The sequence below is a fragment of the Grammomys surdaster genome, unplaced genomic scaffold (assembly GCF_004785775.1).
Source record: "Grammomys surdaster isolate TR1022 unplaced genomic scaffold, NIH_TR_1.0 126063, whole genome shotgun sequence".
Taxonomy (NCBI): Eukaryota; Metazoa; Chordata; class Mammalia; order Rodentia; family Muridae; genus Grammomys; species Grammomys surdaster.
Window position 1 is genome coordinate 5720806 of NW_021620873.1, and position 26986 is coordinate 5747791.

Here is a 26986-nt window from a genome sequence, read left to right on the forward strand (position 1 = left end):
GTGCATGTGTGCGTATGTATGTCTGTATGTGTGCGTGTGTGTGTGTGTGTGCATGTGTGCGTGTGTGCGTGTGTGTGTGTGTGTGTGTGTGTGTGTGTAGTTCTGGGTGAGAAGCCCAAGAAGGCAGGCAGTACTCACTGGCCACCAAACAGCTGCATCCCCAAGAGGGCGAAGACGACAATGAACAGGAAGAGGAGGAACAGCAGACTTATGATGGACTTCATGGAATTGAGGAGGGAGACGACCAGGTTTCTGAGAGACGCCCAGTACCTGCCGGCAGAAGCCAACATGGGGTGGATCAGGGATACGCAGGCAGGGCAGGGATACACAGGCAGGGCAGGGATACGGAGGCAGGGCAGGGTGCCTTCCCTCCTCATCCCCTGGTCAGAGTGATAAGAAACCTCAAAGACTTACTTTGTGACTTTGAAAATACGCAATAACCTGAGAGCTCGTAACACGCTGATTCCAAAGGATGTGCCAGGCTTTATGACAGCCCAGATGACTTCAAAGATGCTCCCGATGATGACCTGCAGCAGAGAGCTCAGTCTCAAGGTCACGGCTCAGTCTCAAGGTCACGGCTGGCCTCGGACTCCAACCCTTTCCCAGGGCCTAAACCAGGTCCACCCTTCAGGGACACATGACGGTGTTTATCTGGAACGTCTCCACAGGCTCAGGTTTAGGCTGCTTATTGGAAGTCTATGACGCTGTTACGATGTGGGGTCTGGCTGGAGGACCTCTGTCACGAGGGGTCAAAATCCCCTCTTCCTTAGGTTGTTTCTGGCAGGTTTTGTTTCTGTGTTTGTTTTTGAGACAGGGTTTCTCTGTGTAGCCCTGGCTGTCCTGGAACTCACTCTGTAGATCAGGTTGGTCTCCACCTCAGTGATCCACCTGCCTCTGCCTCCAATTTCTGGGACTAAAGGTGTGTACTGCTACCACCTGGGGGCATCTGTCACCACCTGGGGCATCTGTCACCACCTGGGGGCATCTGTTACCACCTGGGCATCATGTCACCATCTTGGCATCTGCCACCACTTGGGGGCATCTGTCACCACCTGGGCATCTGTCACCTCCTGGGCATCTGTCACCACCTGGGCATCTGTCACCTCCTGGGGATCTGTCACCACCTGGGCATCTGTCACCACCTGGGGGCATCTGCTACCACCTGGGGAATCTGTCATCACCTGGGGGCATCTGTCACCACTTAGGCATCTATCAGGCATTTTGTCACAGTGGCTAACAAATGATGGGCCCCAACTCATCTTTTTCCACTACTTTTTTGTTTACTAAAGGCTCTCTCTGCTAGATAATGGTGGTGCACGTCTTTTATCCCAAAACTTGGGAGACAGAGGCAGGCAGATATCTGTATTCAAGGCCAGCCTGGTCTACAGAGCAAAATCAGAACAGCCAGGGCTACACAGAGAAACCCTATCCCACAAACAAACAAACAAACAAACAAAAAACCCCCAAACCTCACATATGCCTGCTGTCCCAGCACACACACACACACACACACACACACACACACACACCACACTATAAAATTAACCCTCTGGGTGCACAGCTCAGATTCATCCACAGGAGCCCACTGTTGTCTACACACTTCCGGGCCAGACTATAGCCGCAGAGGGGCCCACCCACCTGGGACACACCCACCATTCCCTGTCTGAGCCCCAGTGCTGATGTCTGTGACTCTGTCTCCTTGGCCACTTCACAGAGATGGAATTAGGTATTATGTATCCTTTGATGTCTGGTTTTCCTCAAGGTTCTTTCTCTCTATTATTTTAATTTATATTTATTTATTTTTAAATTATTTATTCTTTGTTGTTATTATGAATATGAGTGAGTGAGTGTGTGTGTTTAGGGCAGAGGACAACCTGTAAGGGTTGGTTCTCTTTTTGCACCTTGTGGGTCCTGGGAGTTGAACACGGGTAAGCAGGCTTGGCAGCAAGCACCTTTACTGACTGAGCCATCTTGTTGGCCCAAGATTTTTTTTAAAAAAAAAACAAAAACACACACAAAAAACAAAAACCAGAGTGTTATGTAGCCCAAGCCTGAGCTGGCCTGGAATTATTAAGCACACACTAATAATGATGTAGCCCAGGCTGGTCTTGAACTCTTGATCCTTCTGTCTCTACTTCATAAGGGCCAGGGTTAAAGGTGCCTGCTACTATGTCTAGCCTAGGGTTTTTAGAAAATAATTCATTCATTTTTATTTTATGTGCCTGCATGTCTGTCTGTGTGAGATGGTTGTGAGCCAACATGTGGAAATTGAACTTGGGTCCTACCGAAGAGCAGTCAGTGCTCTAACTGCCGAGCCATCTCTTCAGCCTCCGTTTTCATTTTTATTTTTTTGAGACAGGGTTTCTCTGTGCAGCCCTGGCTGTCTTCAAACTCAGAGATCCACCCGTACCTCCCCAGTGCTGGGATTAAAGGCGTGTGGTGTGCCACCATTGATTGGCTGCCTTGAGATTTTAAAATAGAAATTAGTTCCATTCTTTACTCACTGCAGAACCACTGGGTTCCCTACCTTTACTTTCCTAAGACAGCTTATGCTGTCCCTTCTTGGTGACAGCAGTTGTGTGTCCTTGGTGACCCTTTTTTTCTTTCCCCAATCACCACACATCCAGAGGCGACCTTATCATCATCACCACCATCACCACCATCATCACCATCACCATCATCACTGTTGCCGCTGCTGCCACCATTTTGTTACTGAAAGGCAGCCCAAGCTTCCCTTGATTCACAATTCTGCCTCAGACTCAGGGCTAGGACCGCAGCAGAAGCCATATCCAGTTCCCTCCCCTGCACTACGAAGTCCCCAGGTATCAACCATGGCTGACGAGACGCAGAGCAAGGGGCCTGGAAAAGGCAGTACTCACCCCACAGTCGAAGCAATTGAAGGAAGAGTGGAAGTAAGGCCGCGTCCCGAGCCCGTACATTTTTATAAACATTTCGGACATAAAGAGTCCTAAGAAAATGAATTCTGCATAGTCTGCAAGGGAGAGGAAGAAGCGAGGTTTAGGCTGTGTGGAGGCCCCGTGCCTCTGCATTTTCTCTGGTGTCTCCCTGGCAGGCAGGGAAGAAGAGATGACACTCCATATATCATGGCCAATGGCTATTCATGGATGCTTTCCCATGGCCTCACTTTTTCTTCTGCGATAGAATAGGACCTAGTGTCCCCAATCTCCAAACAACCACCCAAATTTAGGGCAGTCTTAAAAGAGTGAGAGCAAATCCAGTGGTATTCATTGAATAGTTCTTACCCTGGTTTGATGAAGAAAGCTGGGTGTAGGATAATGCTAAGGGCCAAGTTCCTGTGTTGAGTGATGAATCTCTGTGTGGCTTATTACATTTAGTGAGGGATTAACTGGATTTCGGGTACAACCAAACATAAGTGGAATGCCTGCCTGAAACTAGACAGTGAGAGGCAGAGGCCTTGAATCTGCAGCAGCAGAAAGCCAGTCTAGAATCCCCCAACGGAGAGTTCAGGGGTCGAGCAGTATAAATCCCTGGGTTCTAATTCATCACTGCAACAAACAAAACAAAACAGCAAGCAAAAGGAAAGCAAAAGGAAAGACTGAGAATTCAAAGTAATTTCTTCATGATTATGGCTCCAGAGCTAGTTCTGTTTGCTAGCTGCCATGGTTTGAATGCCTTCGCTCCTCTCTGGAAATCTGTGATAATTTGCTTATTGAGACACAGGGTCTCACTACCTAGTCTTGTCATTCCTACTCTGCCGGCCTCAAACTCACAGGGATCTGCCTCCCCTGCCTCCCTAATGCTGCGATTAAAGGTGTGTGTCACGACACCTGGCCTCTAAAGCCCTCGCTGAGAGGTATTCCCCAGGGAGCAGTTCCACGTGTATAAAGCTGCTGGAACAGTGTGAGATGGCTGAAGGACATCTTCGAGTCCCGTGAACAGCACCAGATGTTCCTATTAAGGGGCTTGATGTGAATGTTCATCTCTGGCTTTCAATCATCCGGAGGATACAGCATTGAGGGCAGAGAACAACTTCCCAGTAGACAACCAAGCCTCCCTGAGGGCCATATGCAGACTTCCCAGGCTCCAGGAATTCAAGAAAGAAAATGTCTGTAGTTTTAAATTTACCCAGCCTCAGGTATTGTGTTACAGTCGTGTGGGTTAGCTAAGATGATTGCCAAGGGCCTGAGCTAGGTCATGCTTTAGGGAGGTGGTTTGAATTGATTTCCAAATATCCCTCATTGTCATTTCTTGTCAAAACGGCCCTTGATTTGTAAGATTCTCAGAAACTCCTTATTTTGGGGAGTAACCCTTTGTATCGAGGACAGAGCAGCTAAGGAGGCAGATCCTCCTATAACATCTAGCCCCTCTGAGACACAGTAAGGTAGCTCTATGAGGACAGAAGTCTCTGAGACGCTTGCCCCTTAGTTACCACGGAAACATGGGCGTTAGTAACACACGACACTCTGGTAAATCCTCAGGACAGTCAGCCACACCCTCTACCAGATCCGCACAGAGACTCCGAGGCCTGTGTACTCATTTCATTGATCCCAAGGGGCCCCCTCGTGCTGGCCTGTATTTGTCTGAACTAAGTTCAATCTCCCAGCCATGCCACCTCACCCTTTGTTACTTATGGATTCCTTTAGGACTGAAGACCTCTGATCAGTAGATTACAGTCTGGATCTAGGGGTAGGACATGCATTGAGATGCCACAGACTCCACTAGCAGACACAGCTTGGATTTAGGAATACAATTGTCTGGGTTCAAATCCTGGATCCATTCTTTATGAGCTCCGTGACCTGGGAGAAGTTCCTTCACCTCTCTGTCTTTTTTCATAACTGGAGAACGGGGTTAACTAAAAGATGTCTACACACCAGAGCCTCCAGGCAGGAAGCCCTAATCCCCTGTTTCCATAACCAGGACAGCCTGCAAGATGATTAGTGGAGGAAAATAGGCATGTAAAAATAGAGTACAAGGAGAGGTCGTACCGAGAAATAACAAGCCCTTGTTTGCACTGCTCCAGAGGGACCAGACGAAATTAGGTAGCCTGGAAGCAGGTCAGGCTCAGATAAAGAACAGTCCCCTTGGGGTGTCTTGTGGGGTCTGACAACAGGCCTGGGGACCACAAAGGTTCAAGGAATCAGTCCTCTGGAATACAATTTGGGCCTTTTTAGGTCAGAGGCATGGCTGTCCCTTATAGCTGTCCTAGGTCAGAGGCATGACTGTCCCTTATAGCTGTCCTAGGTCAGAGGCATGGCTGTCTCTTATAGCTGTCCTAGGTCAGAGGCATGGCTGTCCCTTATAGCTGTCCTAGGTCAGAGGCATGACTGTTCTTTATAGCTGTTCTAGGCCACTTCTGAACAAGGGCAGTGAATAGGTCAGAACAACTCTGGGAGGCATAAAAGATTTAGTTCTCAAGGGGGCTCCAGGGGAGAGCCAGGTGGTCCTCACCCTTGTCATCTTTTTCTGTTGATTCCTTAGAGTTTTTCCAGGCCTGGGGCCTTCCACCTTCCAGTGCCTATGCTCAGTTTAGGCAAATCCTAAAAATCTGGGTAGAGTCGAGAGGCTAAACCCCTGAGGGTCCTCGCATGGTTGAGAAAGCTAGCTGGGCTCACGTGTGTTGGAAGAGTCTTCTAAAGGTGAGCCCGGGTAGACGGGAGGCCAAGGAGCAGGACGAGAGGAGGGAGAGGAGTAGACGTTTGAACAAAAGGAGTAGGGTCAGGGGCCTAGAATCTCCTAGCGTGGGTTGTGAGTGTGGCCCTGTGGTTAGAGCCCGCAGCTTACTATGTGTAAATCCAGAGTTGTAGCTCTAGTACTGGAAGGAGGAGAGGGGCAGAGGTCGTCACTATCTGCAGGACACATGCAGTTCTAAGGTGGGAACGTGAAAGTGCACATCACAAACACACGCTGCTGTCTCTGTGTGGCTCTCTCATGGTCTGTCTCCTGTGTCCTCTGTCTACACTTCATCAGTATCCCTGTATCTCACTTAAAAACAGCACCCTGACTTCCGGCTTTGGACTCTCAGAACTGAGAGAAAGACAGGCTGGGCAAGGCTGGCTGTGTTGTGTGACCCTTTCAAAGGTTTGTGTCATAGGAGGCTGGACTATACAGTGCGAATGCTGTCCTTGCTGCCTGTCTTACTCCGAGTCTGTCTGTCTGTCTGTCTGTCTGTCTGTCTGTCTGTCAGTGTCTATATCTTGCTGTCTCTGTCTTTGCATTTATATCTATCTCAGCCTGTCTCTAACTTTCTGTGCTTGTTTTTCTTTTACTACTGTATGTGCATGCATGTGTGTGCACACATATGTGTGCATGTGTGTGTGTGTATGTGTGTGCATGCCCATGCCACAGTGTTCCTGTGGAGTGAGAGGGCTTTTGAGAATCCATTTTCTCTTTCTACCATGTGGGTTCTGGAAATCAACTCAGGTTGACACGTGTGCCTTTACGCACTGAGCCATCTAGCCAGTTCCTATTTCTTTTTTCTTTTTGATGTCTGTCTGTGTGTCTGTCTCAGCTCCCTTGCTGTAGGTGTGACCACAGGCTCTGCAACACATTCCTTCCAATCCCATGTCACTCACCTGGAGGTTCTACCTGAGCTAAGCTAAAGCAGGTGGCATCATGCCTTTGTCCCTGACAAACCGTGAGCTACAGAACCCTTCTGCCTTCGTTCTCTTGGCTGCTTCAGGTCTCCTGCTAACATGCATGCTGCACCACCCCCGTTTCAGCTGCAGATGTGGCCACAGGCAAAGGCAGGTTCAGGGAGGGCCAAAGACGCAGCAGAGAGAAAACGCTCGAGAGCCACACTCACAGAGGAAGTCGGAGAGCCACTCGGGCTGGTTGTAGTGGACAATGGCGACGCACAGCGTGTTGAGGGCTACCAGACTGAGCACGGTCCAGTAGAAGGCCTGAGTTTTGACCATGCGGCGGATGTAGAAACGCATTCTTCTCTCCTTTTTGTGAAAAAAAGTTGAGTTCTCCAGCTTGGCACTTTTGATGCTGGCTCTGGCGAAGGGAGATCCTGTCAGGAAAAGGATGGAGAGGGTGAGACCTGGGATGGTCCTCGGTGAAGAAGCCACGTGAGATGGGACACAATGAGGGGTGACAGAATCCTGGCTTTCCCAAGTGTGAAATGTGGTCTGTCCCACTTGCAGCATTATGTGGCTGTTTGGAACTTGTTGCTTTTTGATGCTTAGATTAGGGGCACTCAGTTGGGGTTCACTGGGGAACTGCTCTTACTAGGCACTGAACTGGGGACAAGACAGAGGCAGAATTCTCACCCGAGTGAAAGCTGCCACTCAAGGAAAACACAAGTTAAACAGATATGTGGGGCCAGCTTGTCCCCAAACCACAAAGACCAAGTTCAACCTTAAAATACATGTCAAACATGGACTGAGTGGAGGACACTTGTAATACCAGTACTTGTGACAGGAGACTCACTGGCCAGCCAGTCTAGCCTCGTCAGTGAGCTCCAGGCTGGTGAGAGATCAGATCTCTAGGGAGGTGGGCTGGCCTTCCTGAGGAGGCCACCTCAGGGTGTCCTCCAGCCTCCAAGTGCATGTGTACCCACACAGACATTACATGTGAATGACACAGCAAGAGTCGGTTTCCTCCTCTGGCCTCTATGTACAGGCAGGGTGCACACAGCTGCATACTTGTGAATGTACACACACCAGATACACTAGACAGTTATTTTATCTAAATGGGATGTAATAATTATTTTTGAATATTTATTTTCGAATGGGGTGTGAATATGTTTGTGTGTGTGCAAGTGCCGTGTGTGTGCACATGCTCATGGGGCCAGAAGAAGATGAGGGTTACTGGTGGCCAGGACCACCTCCTGTGGGAGTGGGAACTGAATTCAGGCCCACTCCATGCTTTAAAACACCAAGCATCTCTCCAGGCCCCAAATGTAATAACTGACTGGAGACCTCGACCTACAGGGCCTCACTTTTCTCTCATGCTCTGTGTTCTGCATCTTATTTATTCCTTCATTTCTTTACCTTTTTGAAATTGTCAGGATTGGAACTCAGGGCCTTATTCACAGTAGACGTACACGTACTACTGAGCCATGGTCCCCGCCTTTAAAAATGATTATATTAAAAAACTATTACAAATTAAAAAAATGTAGCTTAATTACATTTTATACAAGTAGATACAGACTGAAGATAATTGTGGACTACATAATTGGATTTTTTATTATTTACTATTTTGTGAACATTTGTGTATGTGCATGTGTGTGTATGTGTGTGTATGTGTGTTTGTGTGCACGTGTGTGTGTGTGCATGTGTGCATACCTAAATGATTCTGAGTTACATCTGTGTGCATACGTGCATGTGGAAGCCAGAGGTCTTCAGGTGCCATCCACATTTATTGTTTGAGACAGGGTTTGGAACTTGCCTTCTAGGTTAGGTTGTCTAGCCAGAGAGCCTCAGGGACACACCTGTCTCCATCTTCTCCAGGCTGTGACTATTAGTATGCACCATTACACACTACTCTGTACACGGTTCCTGGAGGATGAAATTCAGGCCCCCAGGCTTGCACAGGCAGCATCTTAGCCACCAAGCTGTCTTTCCAGCATCCCTAGCCATTTAAAGTATGCAACACTGCTACACATTCTCTGACCACACCTTACAACGAAGGAACTTGTCTTTCTAGCAGATATCTTGTCCCCGTCCAGGTCCCCTTCCTTGTCCCACAGTCAGCTCCTCAGCGTGAGAAGACCTAGGGGAGGCTCACCCACTAATTCATAGCACAGTGGGACCAGTGAAGAAGCACAACCATAGAGTTTCCTTCTTAGAGCTCTGGGATCCCAGATATCCCTTCTGGACAGGCTAGGAAGCTAGTGGTTAGCATGGGGTCTCCCCCTTTGTGGTTGAGCAGATTTGCTGCCTGGGTGGAACCCACCATGAGATATCAAACTACAGACTGTATTTGGGGGTCCATTTAAAAAGTTAAAAGACGTCTTTTCTTACAAAAATTTTCTGTGTATATGAAGTGACACTTGTATATGCATTCACAGGCATGGTACACATATGGAGGACAACTCTGAATCTCGTCTTCCCCTTCTACCTTGTTTCAGAAGGGTTTTGTTTATTGTTTATTTGAGACAGACGCTTACTATGTAGCCCTGGCTGGCCTGGAACTCACTAGGTATACCGGTGTGGTCTTGAACTCACAGAGATCCATCTGCCTCTGTCTCCCAGTGCTGGTATTAGAGTGTGTGTTACCTTTCCCACTGAAATCAGCTCTTTTTTGTTGTTTGATGCTAGCTATCTGGCCTCTAAGTTTCTGGGAGTGCATTGTCTTTGCCTTCTATCTCACTGATGTGCGTGAGCTACACACACACACACACACACACACACACACACACACTACTGACTCTGGCTTTCCACGAGTTCTGAGATTCAAACTCAAGTCCTCACGCTTGCAAAGCAAGGCTCACCCCCTAAGACACCCCTCCGCTCTCACAGACTTTTAGGGTTTGGTTTTGGTTTTAGGGTGCTAAGAGTAGGACCCAGTGCCTCGTGGATTCTCAGCAAGCTCTCCCTGTGACCCCCCCCCCCCATTCTGGCCTTTGCGTTTATGTATTCAAACTTTAGAAGGACTTCTGCCAGAGAATTAGCAGTAGGTGAAGGGGCTGGGTTTAGAGCTGAGTAGAAGGGCAGACTCCTCCCACTCATCCCGCTGTGCCCTCAGCTCCGAACAAGCGAGAAAACAAACAATAAAAGTTGAATAGACAGTAGATCAAGGAATTGATCTGTAATCAGATAATGCCAAGTGATACGCTGACAAACAGGACTATCACAGATTTATGCCCCCACCAAAAGCGTCCGAGAATCTGTTTCCCCTCAGCCTTGTCAGCATGGGATTGGTTGGATCAAATTTTCATGTCTGTCAGAATGAAGGATGAAGGCCAGAAACTCACTAGGAGTGGGGTTCACCCATCTAACTCACAAGGTCTGAACTTGGGTTCCCAAGCACAAAACAGACAAAGGTGCTTTCTGACTAAGATAAACAAAGCAAACCGTGGGGCCTGCAAGATGGTACAGTGGCTGAAGGGACTTGCCTCCGAGCCTGATGACTTGAGTCTGATCTCTAGGATCCACAGGTTGTCTTCTGGATTCCATATGTGTATGGTGACATGCACACCTACACATGTACACATACACATAAATACACACACACTTTTGTTGTTGGTTTTTTTTTTTTTTTTTTGAGACAAGGTCTTATTATGTAGCCTTGGCTGACCTGTATCTCTAAGTAGACTAGGCCAGCCTCAAACTCCTAGAGATCTTCCTGCCTCTGCCTTTGGAGTGCTGGGATTAAAGCCTCCACATCTGGCCAGATTTACTTTTACTTTATGTGGAAAATTTTGTGTACCTAGGGAAGCCAGAAAAGAATGTCAGATCCCCTAGAGCTGGAGTTACAGGTAATGGTAGCCACCATGTGAGTGCTGGGAATTGAACCCTGGTCTTCTGTGAGAGTGGTCAGTGCTAGTAATCTTTCCATTCTACAGGGAGTTGGGGGGAGTAGACAGCTAGACGTAGTGAACACCTTAAACCACAGAACTGTGGAGGCAGAGGCAGGCAGATCTCTGTGAGGTCTAAGTCAGTCAGGATTACACAGGGAGACTATGTGAGTTTAAAAGAAAAATGGAGGAGAAGGGGAAACAGAGGTAGAGGATGTGGAGGGGAAGGAGGAGGAGGAAGAAGAAGAGGAGAAGGAAGAAGAGGGGGATGGGGGAGGAAGAAGAGGAGAAGGAGAAAGAGGAAGAGGGGGAGGGGGAGTAGGAAGAGGAAAGAGAGATTCTAAAATGAGTCCTCAAGGCCAATGCTGACTTCATGAAGCAGAAACAGATGTCTGCAGAACCTACCCAGAGGACATGACCAGGTGAGCCCACAAATAGAAACGGAAGTAACAGTCACTAGAAACAAAGGTGTGTTCCGGCCAGAAATGGAAAGCAAGCTTTAAAGCATCATTGCAAACATCCTTAGCTGGCAGAGGGAACGTGCCAGAGCCGGGGCGGGGACCAGTGAGAAGCTGTGTCCCTGACAAGTTCATGAATGAATGTCCTGTTATTCAGTGGCTTAGAGAGGAAAGAGCTGGGAAGTCATTCATAGCTGTGATCCTGTAATTATCCCCAGAAGCACGCCCATAGGGTGTGGGGAGCAACTTCGAATGTGCACAGCAAGGTTTCTACTCAGAGAAACTGGCTAGAGGCAGCTGTCCTCTGTAGAGCCACGGGGGGAGGGCTTGGGGGGGCGCTAGGGAGCTTTGAGAGGAAAGATGGTCATGGGCGATCTTAGAGGGATGTGTATGCATTGACACCCCTTTCTCCCATTGCTCCTCCCAGCATCCCCAGTGCCAGCCAGTGGCACTGCTGAAGAGACACCTTTTCAGCAATTCTGTCTGCCCTCAGCCTTCAGCTCTCAACTCAAATGCTGTCTCCTCCAAGAAGCCTTCTCTGACCATGTGGGTCCTGGGAAGTCAAACTCAGGTCAAGCTTGGCAGCCAGCACCTTTGTCTACCAATCCGTGTGTGTGTGTGTGTGTGTGTGTGTGTGTGTGTGTGTGTGTGTGTGCCTGTGCACATGCATGCCCATGTTTGTGTCTGTGTGGGCGGATGTCTGCATAGAGGCTGGAGGACAGCCTGAGGTAGCATCCTCAGGACACCACCCACATCCCTGTGAGTTGAGGGTCTCTCAGTGGCCTGGAGTTCATTGGTTAAGCTAGGCTGGCTGGCTGGCCAGCCAGTGAGTCAGCACTGGGGTTACAAATGTGCTCCAGTCTGTTCTAGCACTTTGACTAGGTGTTTGTGCTTTTGAGGCAAGCACTTTCCTGACTGAGCCTCTGACTTGTACTGAACCCAGTACTCATACCCAATTCATGAGTCAGTGACTGCAGATATACGTTCCTAATCTGAACATCTAAGGGCAACATGCTCCCAGTGTTAAACTTCTGCACACCATACAACACCACACATGGAAAAGTCCGTCTGGGGCTGACAAGAAGGGTAAAGCACTTCAGAACTCCAGAGTTGTCCTCTGACATCCACAACAGCACTGTGGCATGTGGGACCATCCCCAACATATCATATACAACAAAATAATAAATAAAAACTTTAAAAACCTGCACAAAATTGTGTTTTAAAATTACAATGTAATTTATTTATTGTGTGTCGGTGTGTAGCATGCAGTGAGTGTGGAGGTCTGAGGACAACTTGTGAGAGTTGGTTCTTTCCTTTCAACAACATTGATTCTGGGTACTGAATTCAGGCTCCAGGGTTAGTAGTGGCAAGCATCCTTACAGGCTAAGCCATCTTGCCTGCCCACAAAATTATTGTTATTGTGATTATTGTATTATTAATACCATTTTTAGACAGAGTTTCACCATGTAACTCTTGTTATCCTGGACCTCAGAGATCCATGTTGTGGGATTAAATGCCAGTACTACACCACACCAGGCCACACAAAAGTATTTTTAAAGGAGTTTAAAGTTACCCTTAGGCTCTGTGTCTGAGAAATAAATAAAGGTTGGTTTTAGACTTTGGTCCTGTGCCTAAGACACCACCTGATATATATGGAAATATCCCCAGAGTCTGAAACACCCAGAGTCTGAAACAGTTCAGGTAGAGAGGAATTTTGCTGTGTTATGTTTGTTTTAGAAACAGGGTCTCACAGCTGGCTGGGACTCCTTATGTAGTGCAGGCTGCTCCCTAACTCACAGCTGCAGCTGCCTTTGCCTCTGGAGGGCTGAGAGAAAGGTGGGTGCCACCACGTTTTGCTATGCCCATCATTTAGGAGTAGGACACTCAGCTGTAGTGGACTTAGTCAGGGTAACTAGGAGCCTGCTCTCTGACTGGAGCCGGATATAAATGAGTAAAGTTTGGATTTACACTTTCAATAAAGAGATTTGCGGGAGCTAGAGAGACGGCTCAGTGGTTATGAGCCCTAGGATTTGATGTCCTCTTCTTCTGCCACGCAGCCATACAGGCAAAGAGCATGCTCATATACATAAAACACTGAAACAAATCAATCTTTAAAAGAGATTCATGGGGCTCATTCAGTTGAGACACTACAATGGTATTAGGAGACAGGCTCCAGCGAGGTATGAAAAATGAAATGAGTACCCAAAACCAAATAAATTGCAAAGGCCAAGGGAAGGTTCTCATCACAATGCAAGCCCCACACTGCCAGGGTGAGAAGCCGTTTTAAGGCCCACATCCAGCCGCCTGGCCCCTAGGGCTCAGCCTCCCGTTCTTGGGTGATGAGCAGTGACCAGTGTAGAGAGAGGGACTTACCCACAGACGCGATATCGGCCAGCTGGTCCTCGGCCTCCTCAGGGTTGAGCAGGTCCGTCTTGCTTTTCTTCAGAGTAGCTCTCCGAAGAGCTCCAACAAGGGGAAACATAGCGAGAGAAGATGGCATTACCCTTTTATGCCAGGATGGCAGCAAGGTGGCAGGATGCCATGCCCACTGTACACCTGCACTCCATGCTCACTGGTCCACAGCATGCACTGTACACATGTGCAAGCCACCGTTGGGGAAGGTAAAGCGGCATTGCTTTAAGGAGTCCAGACAAGAGTCTAGTACTGTTCCGCTTGACTCTAAAGTCCAGGCTCAGAAACACTATGTTCAATCTGTTCTGCCTCAGAAACATTATGTTCAATCTGTTCTGTTTTTATTATTTACTTTAGTTAACGATTATTATTTTATGTGTTTGAGTGTTTTGCCTGTATGCATGTCTATGCAGAACAAATATGCAATGCAAACAGAGGCCAGAAGGAGGCGCTAGATTCCTGGGGATTGGAGTTATAAAAAGTGATCCACCATGTGGTTGCTGGGAGTCCAAGTCAGGTGCTCTGGAAGAGCAGCCAGTGTTCTTGATTACCGAGCCATCTCTCCAGTCCTGTTTGTTTTTGAGATAGGGTCTCAGTACATAGCTCTAACTGCCCTGGAACTCACAGAGATCCACCTGCTTCTGCCCCTGGAGCACTGAGATCATAGGTTATAGGTGTGCGTCACCACACTGGCTCTGGTCTATTTTTATATTCAGAGTAAGGTTCGCTTCCTGGAAGTCCTGGGACAGAAGACATAGTCCGTCCCTTAACCTAGCACACATGTGCTGGGTCAGTTGGGATTGGGGTAACTGTCCAGTGTGAAGGCTTGGTCCCCAAGGCTTGCCAGTGCATATACACTCTGACAGGGACTTAAACCCCTCAGGGAATCTCTTCCTACTCCCAAACAAAAGATTTAGGATTCTTGATTTCTTTTTGGTGTTTTGATATTTAATATTTTTTTTGTTGCTACATAAAATAGTGTTATTTTTAAAGATAGATTTAAAAAGAAACTACAAGCATGTACATTTGTGCACATGAGTGTAGTTCTTATGGAGGCCAGAAGAGGGTGCCAAACCCTCTGGAGTTGGAGCCGTAAGGGTTCTGAGTCACTTGATAGGAGCATTGGGAGGGAACCTGGGTCCCCTGAAAGAGCAGCAAATGCTCTTAACTGAGGATCCACCTCTCCAGACTCCCCCAAATGGGGACATTTCACATGCCTGTGACAGTGGACTTGGTTCACATCTGTCCTCTTCTGCTTTCTCTTGTGTCTACTGTTCCCACCGCTGGGTAGGTGAGCTTTGTGGGATCTGAGTGGTTGGAGTGGACCATATTAGTCAGGGACAGTGGGGGAGGACTCATTTATTTTCTCTGCCTCTCATTATGTTTTTCTCAGTGGTGCTGAGGAGGAAATGCAGAACTTTACGCAGGTGCGGTTGTTAGTCTACACCTTTGGAATTCTTCTTCTCATGATTAGTAACACTGGTGTGTGTGTGTGTGTGTGTGTGTGCGCTTATGCGCGCTCGCATGCATAAGCACATGTACATCCATGTGTGCATGCATATACACTTCTTTCTCTACTTCTACCATGCCGGTCCTGGGAATGGAATGCGGGTCCTGGGAATGGAACTAAGGTCATTCAGCTCGGATGCAAATGCCTTCATCCACTGAGCTGTTTCACCAGCCCTGTTATGTCCATTTGATAGAAGAGAAAAACTGTTGTCACAGGACACACGATTCAAGGAGAAGGGGTAAATCAGGAGGTTCTGAAATCCCTTCCAGAAGCCCATGACTCGATTATTCCGATTCAGCCCAGCCTCACGTCTCTTCCTGCCCTGGCCTATCATACCGTCTAGAACCAGGTACCTGTGCCCAGCTCCAGCCAACCCCACTCCCCTGGGACTCGCCTTCATGCTGGGCTCAGAACAGTTACCATCAAAAGGGTGCTTCTGCTCCACGTCTGTCTCGTCCTCCGCGAGGATCACCTCTTCTGAGGAGAAAAGCCGAGTTAAGGTCCTGCCTGGAGGATTTTCCAGGGGCTACAGGTGTGCACCACAGGTTCCCCACTCTATTTCAGATGCTTGCTGCTAATATCTGGGGCTAGCAATTTGGAGCCCCTTTCTCTTCCCACCATCACCTTCCCTTGCAGGTGTGACCCTTGTTGTCTGTGGCTTGGGATGTGCACCCCTGGACCCCAGGATGAAAGGACCTCACCTGCTTTTGAGATCCATTCCATGTATCCATTGAGCTCTCGTTCAATCTGCTGTTGTCTTCTGAGCTTCAGAAATGCCCTCCGGTTCTCCACACGTTCCCTTTCTTTGGCAAACTCCCTGCAGAATCAGAGAAGCCAGGGGTTGATGGTGATGGGGCTCAGCCAGTAAAAACACGTCTATCACGCGCATAGCTCTGAGTCCTTCACCAGCACAGCACAACCCCGACACGCTGGTGCATGCCTGTTATCCCAGCTCTCAGAAGGTGGAGGGAGAACCACACACTCAAGGCCATGCTTGGCTAGATTGAGACCATCCTGGGCTGTACAAGACCCTGTCTTAAAAACAAACTGAAACCAAACCAACCAACCAACCAAACAAAACAACAACAAAACCCCACCCTCTGATTCCCCCAACAAATCAAAAGCAAAACTAGATTCTGTGGTTAGGAAAATTTTAGAGGCCATGTGAGTTTGGAGGTTCAGTGAAAGGCAGTGGTTCTCAACCTAGAAGGGACTCTCTCAGGAGGGAGTCCTAATCTTGAAGGCTGGGTATTTCTGACAGTGCACACACTTCCCAATGTCCCTACTGGATCAAAAAACGAAGGAGCTCAAGAGCTTGAAGCTAAGCCAGCAATGGTTGTCACACATTCAACTGACACCCCAGAACACCTGGCTAGCGCCACTTCTTCCCCCTTTCCCTTCAGCAGCAGTCTTTCCTTATGTGCTCTGCTTCTTCCCGTTTGGATCGTGGGGATGCCATCTTTTGAATATCAGGCAGTCATCTTGAGACATGAACTATTTGCCAGCAGATTCCTTGGAGAAGGATGGCAGAGCAGAGACCTGAGAGTCTAGGGTTATCATTGGCAGCATCAACCTGCATTATGCACCCCCAGACTTCTTTGGTGAGAAATATGAAGTTTATTTATAATTAGTTTTAAAAATTAAAGTAATTCTGAGGATTTGGGGACCACTTGTGCTAGGAGAGTGGATTTAAGGTGCTTATTTATAATTTTCATTTACATGTGTGCACATGTACTATGTTTGTTTGGTGCCCTTGGCGTCTAGAAGAGGATGCCAAATCCCTACAGGTGGAGCTACAGGTGGTGTATAAGTTGTTCAGATATTGGCAATTGAACTTGGGTCTCCTGCAATAGCAACAATCACGCTTGTTTTCTTTTAGATTTATTATATGTGTACAAGTGTTTTGCTTACATGTATGTATGTGCCTGGTGGCAGAGGTCAGAATAGGGCATTAGCCCCCCTGGATGGTTGTGAACTATCCTAGAAGTGCTGGGACCCAAACCCATGTCCTCTGCAAGAATAGCAAGTGCTCTCAACTGCTGAATTTTCAATCCAGTCCCCTCTCTTTTACTGAGACAGGGTCTTACTAGTCTTACTATGTAGAACAGTCTGGCCTTGGAGCCCCAGAGATCTATTGCCTTTGCTTCCAGAGTTCTGGGCTCAAACAGTCCACCAGCAGATCAGCCTAGCAGTGAGCATGCTTCACTGGAGAGTAGTAGTCTCTCCAGCCCCATAGAAAATGCAGTTTTGACCTCTCTCTCTCTTCCTCTCTCTCTCCCCCTCCCTACCCTTTCCCCCTTCTCTCTCTGTGTGTATTTGTTGGTGATGTTTTGTTCTTATGAGACAGGTTCTTACCCTGTAACCCTATTTGGCCAGGAACTGATTGGAAAATAGACTTGTGGCAACCCTCTTGTGTCAACTTCCTGAGTGCTGGCATTATATGTGTGAAACACTACCCATAGTTTCATACCTTATTTATTTAATTTTTAAAAGATTTATTTGGATTTTATGTGTATGGGTGTTTTCCTTACATGTATGTCTGTGTACTATGTGTGTGTCTGGTGTCTGAGATCAAAAGAGGTTGTTGGATTCCCTGGATTTAGAGTTCCAGATAGTTGTTGGCTGCCATGAGGGTTAACCTAGGTTCTCTGGAAGAGCAGCCAGTGCTCTTAACTGCTAAGCCATCTCTCCAGCCCCTTATTTTATCTTTTGAGACAGGGTTTTGTTCCAAAGCCCAGGATGACTTAGAACTTATGATTTCCTGCCTTAGCCTCCTATGCTGGGATCAGAGACCTGTGCCACCACATAGGGCTTGTGTGCTATGGTTATTTGAAAGACTGGAAAGAAGGAACCCAAAGTATTGTTATTTTTAAATTATTCTTTCTTATATTTATTTATCTTTTAATTTTATATCTATAGATGCTTTGCCTGCATGTATGTCTTCATACCATGGGTGTATGGTACCCACAGAGGCCAGAAGAAAGTGTTGAATTCCCAGATTTGGAGTTTCAGACAGTTGCTGGGCAGTCACATGGGTGCTGTGAATTGAACCTGGGTCCTCTGGATGAGCAGCCAGTGTTTTTAAACACTGAGCCATATCTCCAGGCTCCCAAAGTGTTGGTTTTATATATGTTTAAAAAAAATGGACAAGAAAACCCACAAGTGCTTCCTCATTGGCTGCCCCAAGCAGTTCACAGTCTACGCAGCTGCCTATGGCTTGCTAACGAGAATCTTGCTGACTGAAACCAGGAAAGCAGTTTTTCATTAGGAAGAGTGGGACAGAGAGTGGAGTGGCAGACTTACCCAGACAGCACACCCAGCACAAGGTTCAGCATAAAAAAGGACCCAATGATGATGAGGGGGATGAAGTACAACCAGTTCCAAGTGTTCCCTGAGGCATCGTTGCTCTGCAGAGCACAAACAGGGAAAGCATGTGAGACTGGAGTAGGACCCAAGTGGGACTGTCGAGGAGCAGTAGGGTTAGCTTCATGTCTTCTGTGAATTTGTGTCAAATGTCTTGCAGAATCCTGGCACTCTGAAAGCCAAGTGAGGGGCATGGAGGGTAAAGCTTAGATGGGGGGTATTACCAAGATACTACCAGAGGACAAAGCTGTCTCATGTCAGACACAGGTCTCAAGGCATCTGGGAGCCAAGGTGAAGCCTAAGACGATTCTGAACCTGAGTTTGAAATGAGAAGGAAACAAACAGACACACACAGACACACAGACACAAAGACACAGACACACACACATACAGACACACAGACACACACATACACACACACACACACACACACACACTCACACACACCACTGAAATGGAGAAAGGAATGAATCCCTGGTTCCCACATTTGTTTTTACATAGTCTACCATTTCTCCTTAGAGAAAGCATATGGTTGGCCGCAGAGTCTCATAGTCTGGCCATAGCTTATCCCTCAAGAATCTTCTCCATTCCCTGGAGTGTGATGAGAATCACAACACAAATCCATCTCTAGGAAGTGCCCAGCTAATTCTGCAGGGAGAAGTAGTTCACAAATAGAATACTCTTGAAATGAGAACAGAAAACTGAAAGAGGAGAATGAGAGAAAGATGGAAACAAATATTCAAGTAGGAAGGGAAGGAGGGGGATGAAAGGGGAAGGTGAGCGTTGGGTGGAGAGGTGACTGGTATGAGCACTAAGAGAGTATTTACTACGTGCCGGTCCTCCTAAATGCATATCACCTATATTTAATTCACCATTTCCATTTCATGAGGCCCTACACAATCACCATTGCATTTTTATAGCTAGAATGGAGGCCGAGAAAGACAAACAACCAGCCCAGAGTCACAGACAGCCAGATGTGCTTTTTGAATTTCCAAATCTGTGGGTTTGACCTGTGGTGCTGAAGATTCTCCCACAGTCTAGGAAAGGTGGATCATCCCAGTAGTTGATTACTTGGGGCACTTGGGAAATGCAGGGCTCTTAAGTGTGGCTTTAAAAGCTCACCTTTAGAAATAAGCATAAATACTATAGAAGGAACGTTAAAATGTGAAAGATTGACATCACCAGCCCCCAATGAGGCTGTGGAGTCACTGCAACTTTCAGGTTATGCTGATACAAGGACACTATAGCATATTCGTTTTCTGTAGCTGCTGTAACAAAAGTCACAAATTGGAAGGCTTAAAAAATAGAAATCTATCTTACAGTTCTGTAGGGTGGAACTTTAAGGTCAATTTGTGGATATGGTTGGTTCTTCTGAAGACTGGGGGAAAATGTGTTTCCGGTCTCTCACCAGGCGTCCTGTATCACTCCACCTCCAACTCTGCCTTCATCTTAACATGGTCTGCTTCCTATGTGTGCTTGTGGCTGTATTTACCCTTTAAATAAAGACATCAGCTGTAGCTGGTCTTTGCTACTTTGTGGGTTCTTCTTTTTTTCCAGCCTTTATTCTCCTTGGTTTTAACTCCTATCACTAGATAGGAGATAAAGAAGGATAGATGGGAGAGATATAGATAGCTATCTTTGAATCTAATTTCCTTTTCCTGTTTCTTCTTTGAGCACAATGACTAGTAAACTTCAACCCACCCCCTGAACGACCAACAACCACCCTCGCCACCTCTTGGGCCCTTGCATTTATATATCCTGTTAAAATTTCTCAGAATTCCAAACATGATGCAATCTCAGAAACTATCTGCAGCTGACAAAACCATGTCTCGGCTAGAGCTCTAGACAAATCATAGTTGGCTGTTGCAGACAGTCAAAGCACATTCTTATAATATTTCTATGTTTTAAAAAGAAACCCAAACTCCAGAATTATCACTACAATCGGTCATATTGACTTAGGGTCATCTACTAACTGACCCCAGTGTAATGAATTACACGTGTAATGACTATTCCCAAATCAAGTCACATTTGAGCCACTAGAGGTGGTGGAAAGAATTTTTTTACTATGATTTATTGATTTTTGTCTTTGTGTTGCTGGGGATGAATCATAGTGTCTTCTGCATGAGATACAAGTACTGTAGAACTGAGCCACATTCCCAGATCTGTTTGTTTTCTCAGGTAGGGTATCAGGATGTAGCTCAGGCTGACTTCAAATCCCTGATGCCCCTTCCTGGGATGAGAGCCAGGCACCACCATACCAAGATGATGTAAGTTTTGAGAGGACAGAACACAGCTGCTCTGAGAATTAACTTAACAATTTCTACTGAAACTAATTTGTGCATTGTCAAACCTTAGCCATGCCACTCCTAGATGGTTCCTGATGAAAATAGGAACGCATGTTCACTCCAGGCATGCACAGGGATGTTCACAGAGTGAACACCAGAAGAATCCTCCAAGCTGTGACAATCTTGAATACTATCATCAGGAGGTAGTGTACAGGGATGGAATTTTATCTGATGATGGGTTGCCACAGGAACCTGTACCACAACAATACCAAGTGAAAATCTCCACAGACAGTACAATATGCATGTGTGACTCCATAATCAGACACAGTATATATGTGTTGTATAGGAATTTTCTCTGAGATAAAACTAGCCAGTTTAGTTTCCTAATAAGACATAGTATCTTCTAAGGAGAGGTTAATGATTCCATCTTGCAGAGAACCTCCTTAAATTCAGGAAGTAAACAACTCAAAAGCTTTAGGAAGTCCCTGAAACTGACCAGATTCACTAAGGCCCTCCCTCCTCGAGTGACTATAAGGGTTGCTGAGATACTCTCAGATATGCTGAGCTGCTTAGAAGCAGTTTAGGTTGATGGGGCTGCCTGGAAGAAGCAGAGACCAGTCAAGCTACTTGGGAGAGACTCAGACCACTGAGCTATCTGAGAGATGGCTTTTCACCTGCTGACCTCGGTGCAGGTGTAGTGTCTTCAAGGTCCAGGTCTTCAAGGTTTATCTTTTGTGAGCTGTCTCCAATATGAAGTGGGATTTGGTGATGTAGCTGTCTTTGAGCCATTTTTGCTCCTTAAGTATCCAGGGAAAGACTTACTACTTCACCAAATTGGACTTTGGTCGTATTCATACTTTGGTTCCCTATCTGAAGTGGGTAGATGTTTGTTTACATCTCTTCATGAACAGTGTCATATGACAGTATGATTCACCCTGTAGCCAGACACAGCATGGATGCAAAGAAAAGGCTAACTATTGTGTGGAGTTACCTGTGACCTCAGGTACATGGGAAACTGAGGCAGGATGACTTGAGCCCAGGATTGCAAGATCAGCCCAGGGAGCACAGACTCTCAAAATCTAACCAAGTACCTTTAATCCTGGCCCTGTCGACATACCAAATGCCAGGCAAGCCAGATCAAATAATGAGACTCTGTCTTAAAAAATAAAAAAGCTAAGACAGGGCTTGGGAGTGTGGCTCAGCAGTAGACGAACATGTGTAAGACTCTGGGTTCCATCTTCTGTGATATGAGGAAGCAAATAATTAGATAAGTACATTTACAGTTAAGGTATGTACTCAAATAATTAAACAAAAATTCACTTTTAATCATGGGCACAGACAGCGTTCTGGAGAAAATGGCTGATCGAGACCCCAGTTCATGCCAAGCGATCCCAGCGCTTTGTACATCCCAGTGCTTCAGAAAGATTCTGAAGAAAGAATGAAGTCGCTGGGACATGCTGGACAGAAGGCAGCACGGCTCCACGGAGCCGAGAGCTTCTTGTTCGAGCTTCTTAGGCTAAATTTAGCCCAGGAGGCAGAGCCAGAAGCAGCCAGCTAGAAGAAGGGCTCTGGGCTGTCACATGGGGTGGCTCATATGGGGACAAAATGGAGTGGTAGAGGAGTGGTAAGAGACCCTTCATGACAAGGTAACTGTTCTCCTCAGCTGTACTTGTCCACACTAACTCCTGACAGGGCTTTGGGGCAGTCACGTGTGGAATTTGGACCTATTGAAACTGACTAAAATCCTCTTGTGAATTTTAAGAAACAGTGCATATTCATTTGTCCTCTTTGGTGGGAAACTGAGGCCCTGAGAGGCAAACTCACATGCTCACTGCCCTTTGGTTCATGGAGTCTCCTGTGAAAGTGTCTAAGCCAGAACTCCCAGATCCTGTGAGTGACATCTGGAGTGTCTACAGGTTTTAACATGTCAAGATGAAGTCATCAGGGCAGGCCCTAACCCTGTGACTAGTGTCCTTTTATAAAGGGGGCAGTTAGGACACAGAGACAGACACACATGGAAGGACAAATCAAGGGGTAGGTGAAGGCAGGGATGGAAGACTGTTAGCTAGGGAGGAGACCAGAAAGGATTCTATCCAGGTGTCCAAAGATCACACAGCCCTGCTGACATCCTGACCATGGTCCTTTGGCCTCCAGAGATAGGACAGAACAAATTTCTGTTGTTTTAAGCCACTTAGCTTGTTGAAAGAAGGGACAGGGAAAGAAAATGTCCTTTAGAGACACAGCCCTGGTGCCATACTTCCTTGCCTAAGTTCTGATTGGCACTATCTACCCAGGTGCCATTTTACCCATGGATGAACCCTTGGAGGCGGCCTGCACCCTCACCTCAGCTTCTCAGCTGGGACCACATCTTCAACACAGCATGTTTTGGGCAACATTTTATATGAAAGCAATTGCTGGGGCAAAAACCCAACAGAAACAACTCAAGGGGAAAGTGTGTTTGAGCTCAAATGTCAGCAGTACAGTCCCTCGTGGTGTAGATGTCAAGGCAGTAGAGGCTTGAAGCAGCTGCCACAGTGCAGCCAGGAAGCAGAAGACAGACGCTTGCCTTTGTTTCTCCTTTTTATAGCACACACGGGATCATAGCCTCTAAAATGGTTTGTTCTCTTTGGTGGCCACTGAAGGTCTTTCTTCCTCAGTGATCCTAACCAAGATAGTCCCTCCCAAGTGTGTCTAGTGACACGTCTCCTGGGTGATGTCCTGTCACACTGACAGCTTCCACCATCATGTCACATCCTTGTTCCCTGTAACCCTCCCTCATTCATGTTTCTGGATCCCCACACTTGTGAGTAACCCCAATAAGTTTGTTGGTTTGCTAATCGGGACTCTGGTGGGATCTGTCCTTTGGCTTGTCATGGATTCCCTATCTGGAGTGAACAGCCATCTGTTTATTCTCCCCAGGAAATGTTAACTGCACCACATCACACAGGTGGGCCGCAAACCGGGCTACCCCGCCATTCTGCTTTCAAATTGCTTTGAACTCACTTCACTTCTGGCCACACTCAGTACCATGTCTCACGTTGATAACAAGAGCCTGAGGAGTCTGACTCATCGTGAGCAGTGCTGAGTCCTAATCTGGCACTTAGTGAGCGCTCAGAAATAGTCTTCAGGCAAATTAATGCCTGAGTCCCAGAGAAATCCTTAGGTGCCCTTTTTTTTTTGAGCCTGGCTCATTCAGAAAAACAAACAAACAAACAACCCCCCAATAGAGAAGATATTAAAAAGCCCAACCCCCCAAACCCTCTCGATTTAAGAAAACAATCAACTCCACAGTTTCTGAGATAAAGATGAGGTAGATCTGACCATCAAAAAGTCAATGGTTGGTAATGACCCTGAAGGAGGCCAAAGGCCACAGTTTGTGCTTATCAACATATTGGTTCCTGACTTACTATAGTTACTTTTTGGGGGACACCCTTTCCGCACCCACTCTCATTACTGTGCCAGCTTGGTCAGTCAGTTGTGGAGTCTGTGGTCCTGTAAGACTTTGGCTTCCTTGGTCCCTCTCCTTCACTGGCTCTCTCCACCTACTCTGCAGCTTCAGTGTTCGTCATCAAGTCTAGGACACTCCTGTCTCAGGGGGTTTGTCCTGTGCTTTCCACCTGCCTGGGTTGTCCTTTGAGGAAGACCCATGGACTCTCCTCTCCTCTGTTAGGTCTTCTCAGGAGGATTCCCACTTATCCCTGGAAAGTTTGTGGTCCATGACGGGTTCATCTCCCTTACCGTATGTGACTCCTTCACTCCATCTTAAGTGCAAATACACCATGTCTATGTTTTCTCTAATGTGTGTGTGTGTGCATGTTCATGTGTGTTGCTGGGTAAGGGGAGCCATGGGTTCCAACTGTCCTGACAACTGACCACCTCCTTTGGGACAGGGTCTCTTACTGGTTTGGGGCTTGTCCAAGTAGGTGAGGCTAGCCCCATAGATTCTCATCTCTGCCTTCACAATTCTGGGGTTAGAGGCATGGGGCACCTTTCCTAGGGATCAGGTTCAGGCCCTCCTGCTAGAAAGGCAAGTGCCTTATTGATTGAACTTCCGTAAAGTGAAACTGGACTGATGTGCAGCCTGGCTCTGTCTGTGTGACCCACACTGAGCATAAACTAGTTTTCGCCCACTGTTTTTGATTTAACACTTATCAGTTTCACCCACTAGCACGCCAACTCCTCAGTGTCCTGAAATGTCACCACACAGGAGGTGTTGCTAATATATACTCATACAGTAGGCATTCACAGGGTGCTGCACACAGTAGGTACTCCATGGATACTTGAGTGAATGAATGAGTCTCCCAGAGCCACCTGATTTGAAATGGAGCAAGTATCTGTGAATGAGAAAAGGCCTGGGCCACAGGTTCATCCCTGCTGCTTGTGATCATTAGGTGTGAGTTTATTAACAGAAAGTAAACTGTTGTGTTGTTTCTTTGGACAATCAAAGGAAAGAGACGCAGTAAAAGAGGCTCATGGGGACAAACATAGAGTGGAAGAAGGAAAGAAAACAGGGGGAGGAGGAGGAGGCTGAGGAAGAGGAAGAGGGGAGAGGAAGGAAAGACAGAGAATGCATATGCAAATTAATACATGAAAGAAACACATTTGGGGAATAACACAGAGAGGGCTGGCTGCAAGGAGCAGTGCCCAGTGTTGAATTAGAATCGACCCTGTTCTGTGGCAATTGTCTGCAAGACTCAGAAGACACCCCCTACCCCCTCTGTAAGTCTGTTTCTTATCTAGAGGATGATATCAAAACCACACACATACAAACCTCACACCTTAACACAGGCTGTTGTTTTTTGATTTTGTTTCTGTTGTTTCTGTTTTCTGGGACAGGGTCTTGCTTGCAGCCTACTGTGTAGAACATCCCAGTCTCAGATTCAGAGCTCGACCTGCCTCAGAGCTCGACCTGCCTCAGAGCTCGACCTGCCTCAGAGCTCGACCTGCCTCTGGCTCCTGAGTACTAGGATTATAGGGATGATCACAACAAGACTATTTTTTTGTTTGTTGTTTAAAAAGACTTTTTATTATTTTAATTGTGTGTGTGTGTGTGTGTGTGGTATGTGCACATGAATGCAAGTGCCCACAGAGGTCAGAGGTGTGAGATTTCCCCTGGAGCTAGAGTTATAGGCAATTTTAAGACACCTGATGTGGGTGACTGGGAATTGAACCCAGGTCCTCAGGAAGAGCAGTGTGTGCTCTTAACCATTAAGCTATCTTTCCAGCCCCAAGAACAAGGCTGTTTTTGAATAATAAGGTAGTATTGGGTTGAGCCACCCAAAGGAGATTGAGGATTTCAGTTACTTGCTAAACTATCACTTTCCAACTAAAGTAACTGCAGGTGTCACTGTGAGAGCCCCTAAGTCTTAGAGAGCTACACAAAGTCTTTGAAACTTGATACTGCCATGAAACCACAAGACTTACATGGCCCACTGCCACATGGCCTGCTGTAATAGCTGGCCATTGATGCTCCATAATGGTTTTAGAAAAAAAATCAATCAATCTATCTATCTATCTATCTATCTATCTATCTATCTATCTATCTATCTATCATCTATCTGTCTATCTATCATCTTTCCCTATCTATCTATCTATCTATCTATCTATCTATCTATCTATCTATCTATCTATCTATCTGATATTATGTGTTCCATTGGAGACCAGAAGAGGACATCAGATCATCAGATCCTTATAGGCAGTTGGGAGCTACCTAGTGTGGGTGCTGGGAACAGAACTCAGGTCCTCTGCAAAAGCAGTATGTATTTTTAATGTGTGGGCCATCTCTCTAGTCCTCTTTTGTTTTGTTTTGAGATAGTGTCTTACTAAATGGTCCAGCCTGATCTCAAGCTATCAACTCTCCTATCTCAGGTCCCCAGTGCCTGGATGACAGCTCTGAGCCACCACACTCAACTCACAAATCTGTTTTAAAAATATGAGAATTGCAATATAATTGACTTTGTCCTTCATCTTGCTGTGTGTATATGACTGTAGATACATGTGTATGTGTGTATTTGTATGTGTGTATGCACATGTGTATGTATGTATAAACATATGCACTTATTAAACATATGTGTATGCACGTGTACATATGTGTGTGCATATGTGTATGCAAGTATTTGTATGTGTATGTGTATATATGTATGCAAGTATTTGTATGTGTATGTGCATGTGTATATATGTATGCAAGTATTTGTATGTGTATGTGCATGTGTATATATGTGTAAACATGTGCACTTATTAGACATACATGTATGCGTGTGTACATATGTGTATGCATATGTGTATGCAAGTACTTGTATGTGTATATGTGGATGTGTATATATGTATAAACATATGAACTTATTAGAAGTATGTGTGTGCATGTGTACATATGTATATGCATGTGTATGCGCATGTATGTGTACATGTGTATGTGTATTCATGTGTGTGTATGTATATGCATATGTGTATGTATGCATTGGAGTATTATATGCATATGTATATTGTGTGTGTGTACATGTGTGTGTGTGTTTGT

At 46.5% G+C, this 26986-nt stretch overlaps 1 protein-coding gene across 4 annotated transcripts in view; it reads right to left on the minus strand.

Moving 5' to 3' along the window:
• The window catches only part of Cacna1a (calcium voltage-gated channel subunit alpha1 A), a 227284-nt gene that overhangs the window by 93416 nt on the left and 106882 nt on the right, over positions 1–26986 (minus strand). For all 4 annotated transcript variants that reach the window (XM_028755489.1, XM_028755490.1, XM_028755488.1 and 1 more), the window contains 8 exons: positions 18128–18231; positions 15526–15641; positions 15239–15301; positions 13276–13365; positions 6785–6994; positions 2880–2992; positions 415–527; positions 139–270 (listed from right to left, as the gene is read on the minus strand). In XM_028755489.1, coding sequence (XP_028611322.1) covers positions 139–270; positions 415–527; positions 2880–2992; positions 6785–6994; positions 13276–13365; positions 15239–15301; positions 15526–15641; positions 18128–18231 — 941 coding nt within the window. The remainder of the gene's footprint in view (positions 1–138; positions 271–414; positions 528–2879; positions 2993–6784; positions 6995–13275; positions 13366–15238; positions 15302–15525; positions 15642–18127; positions 18232–26986) is intronic.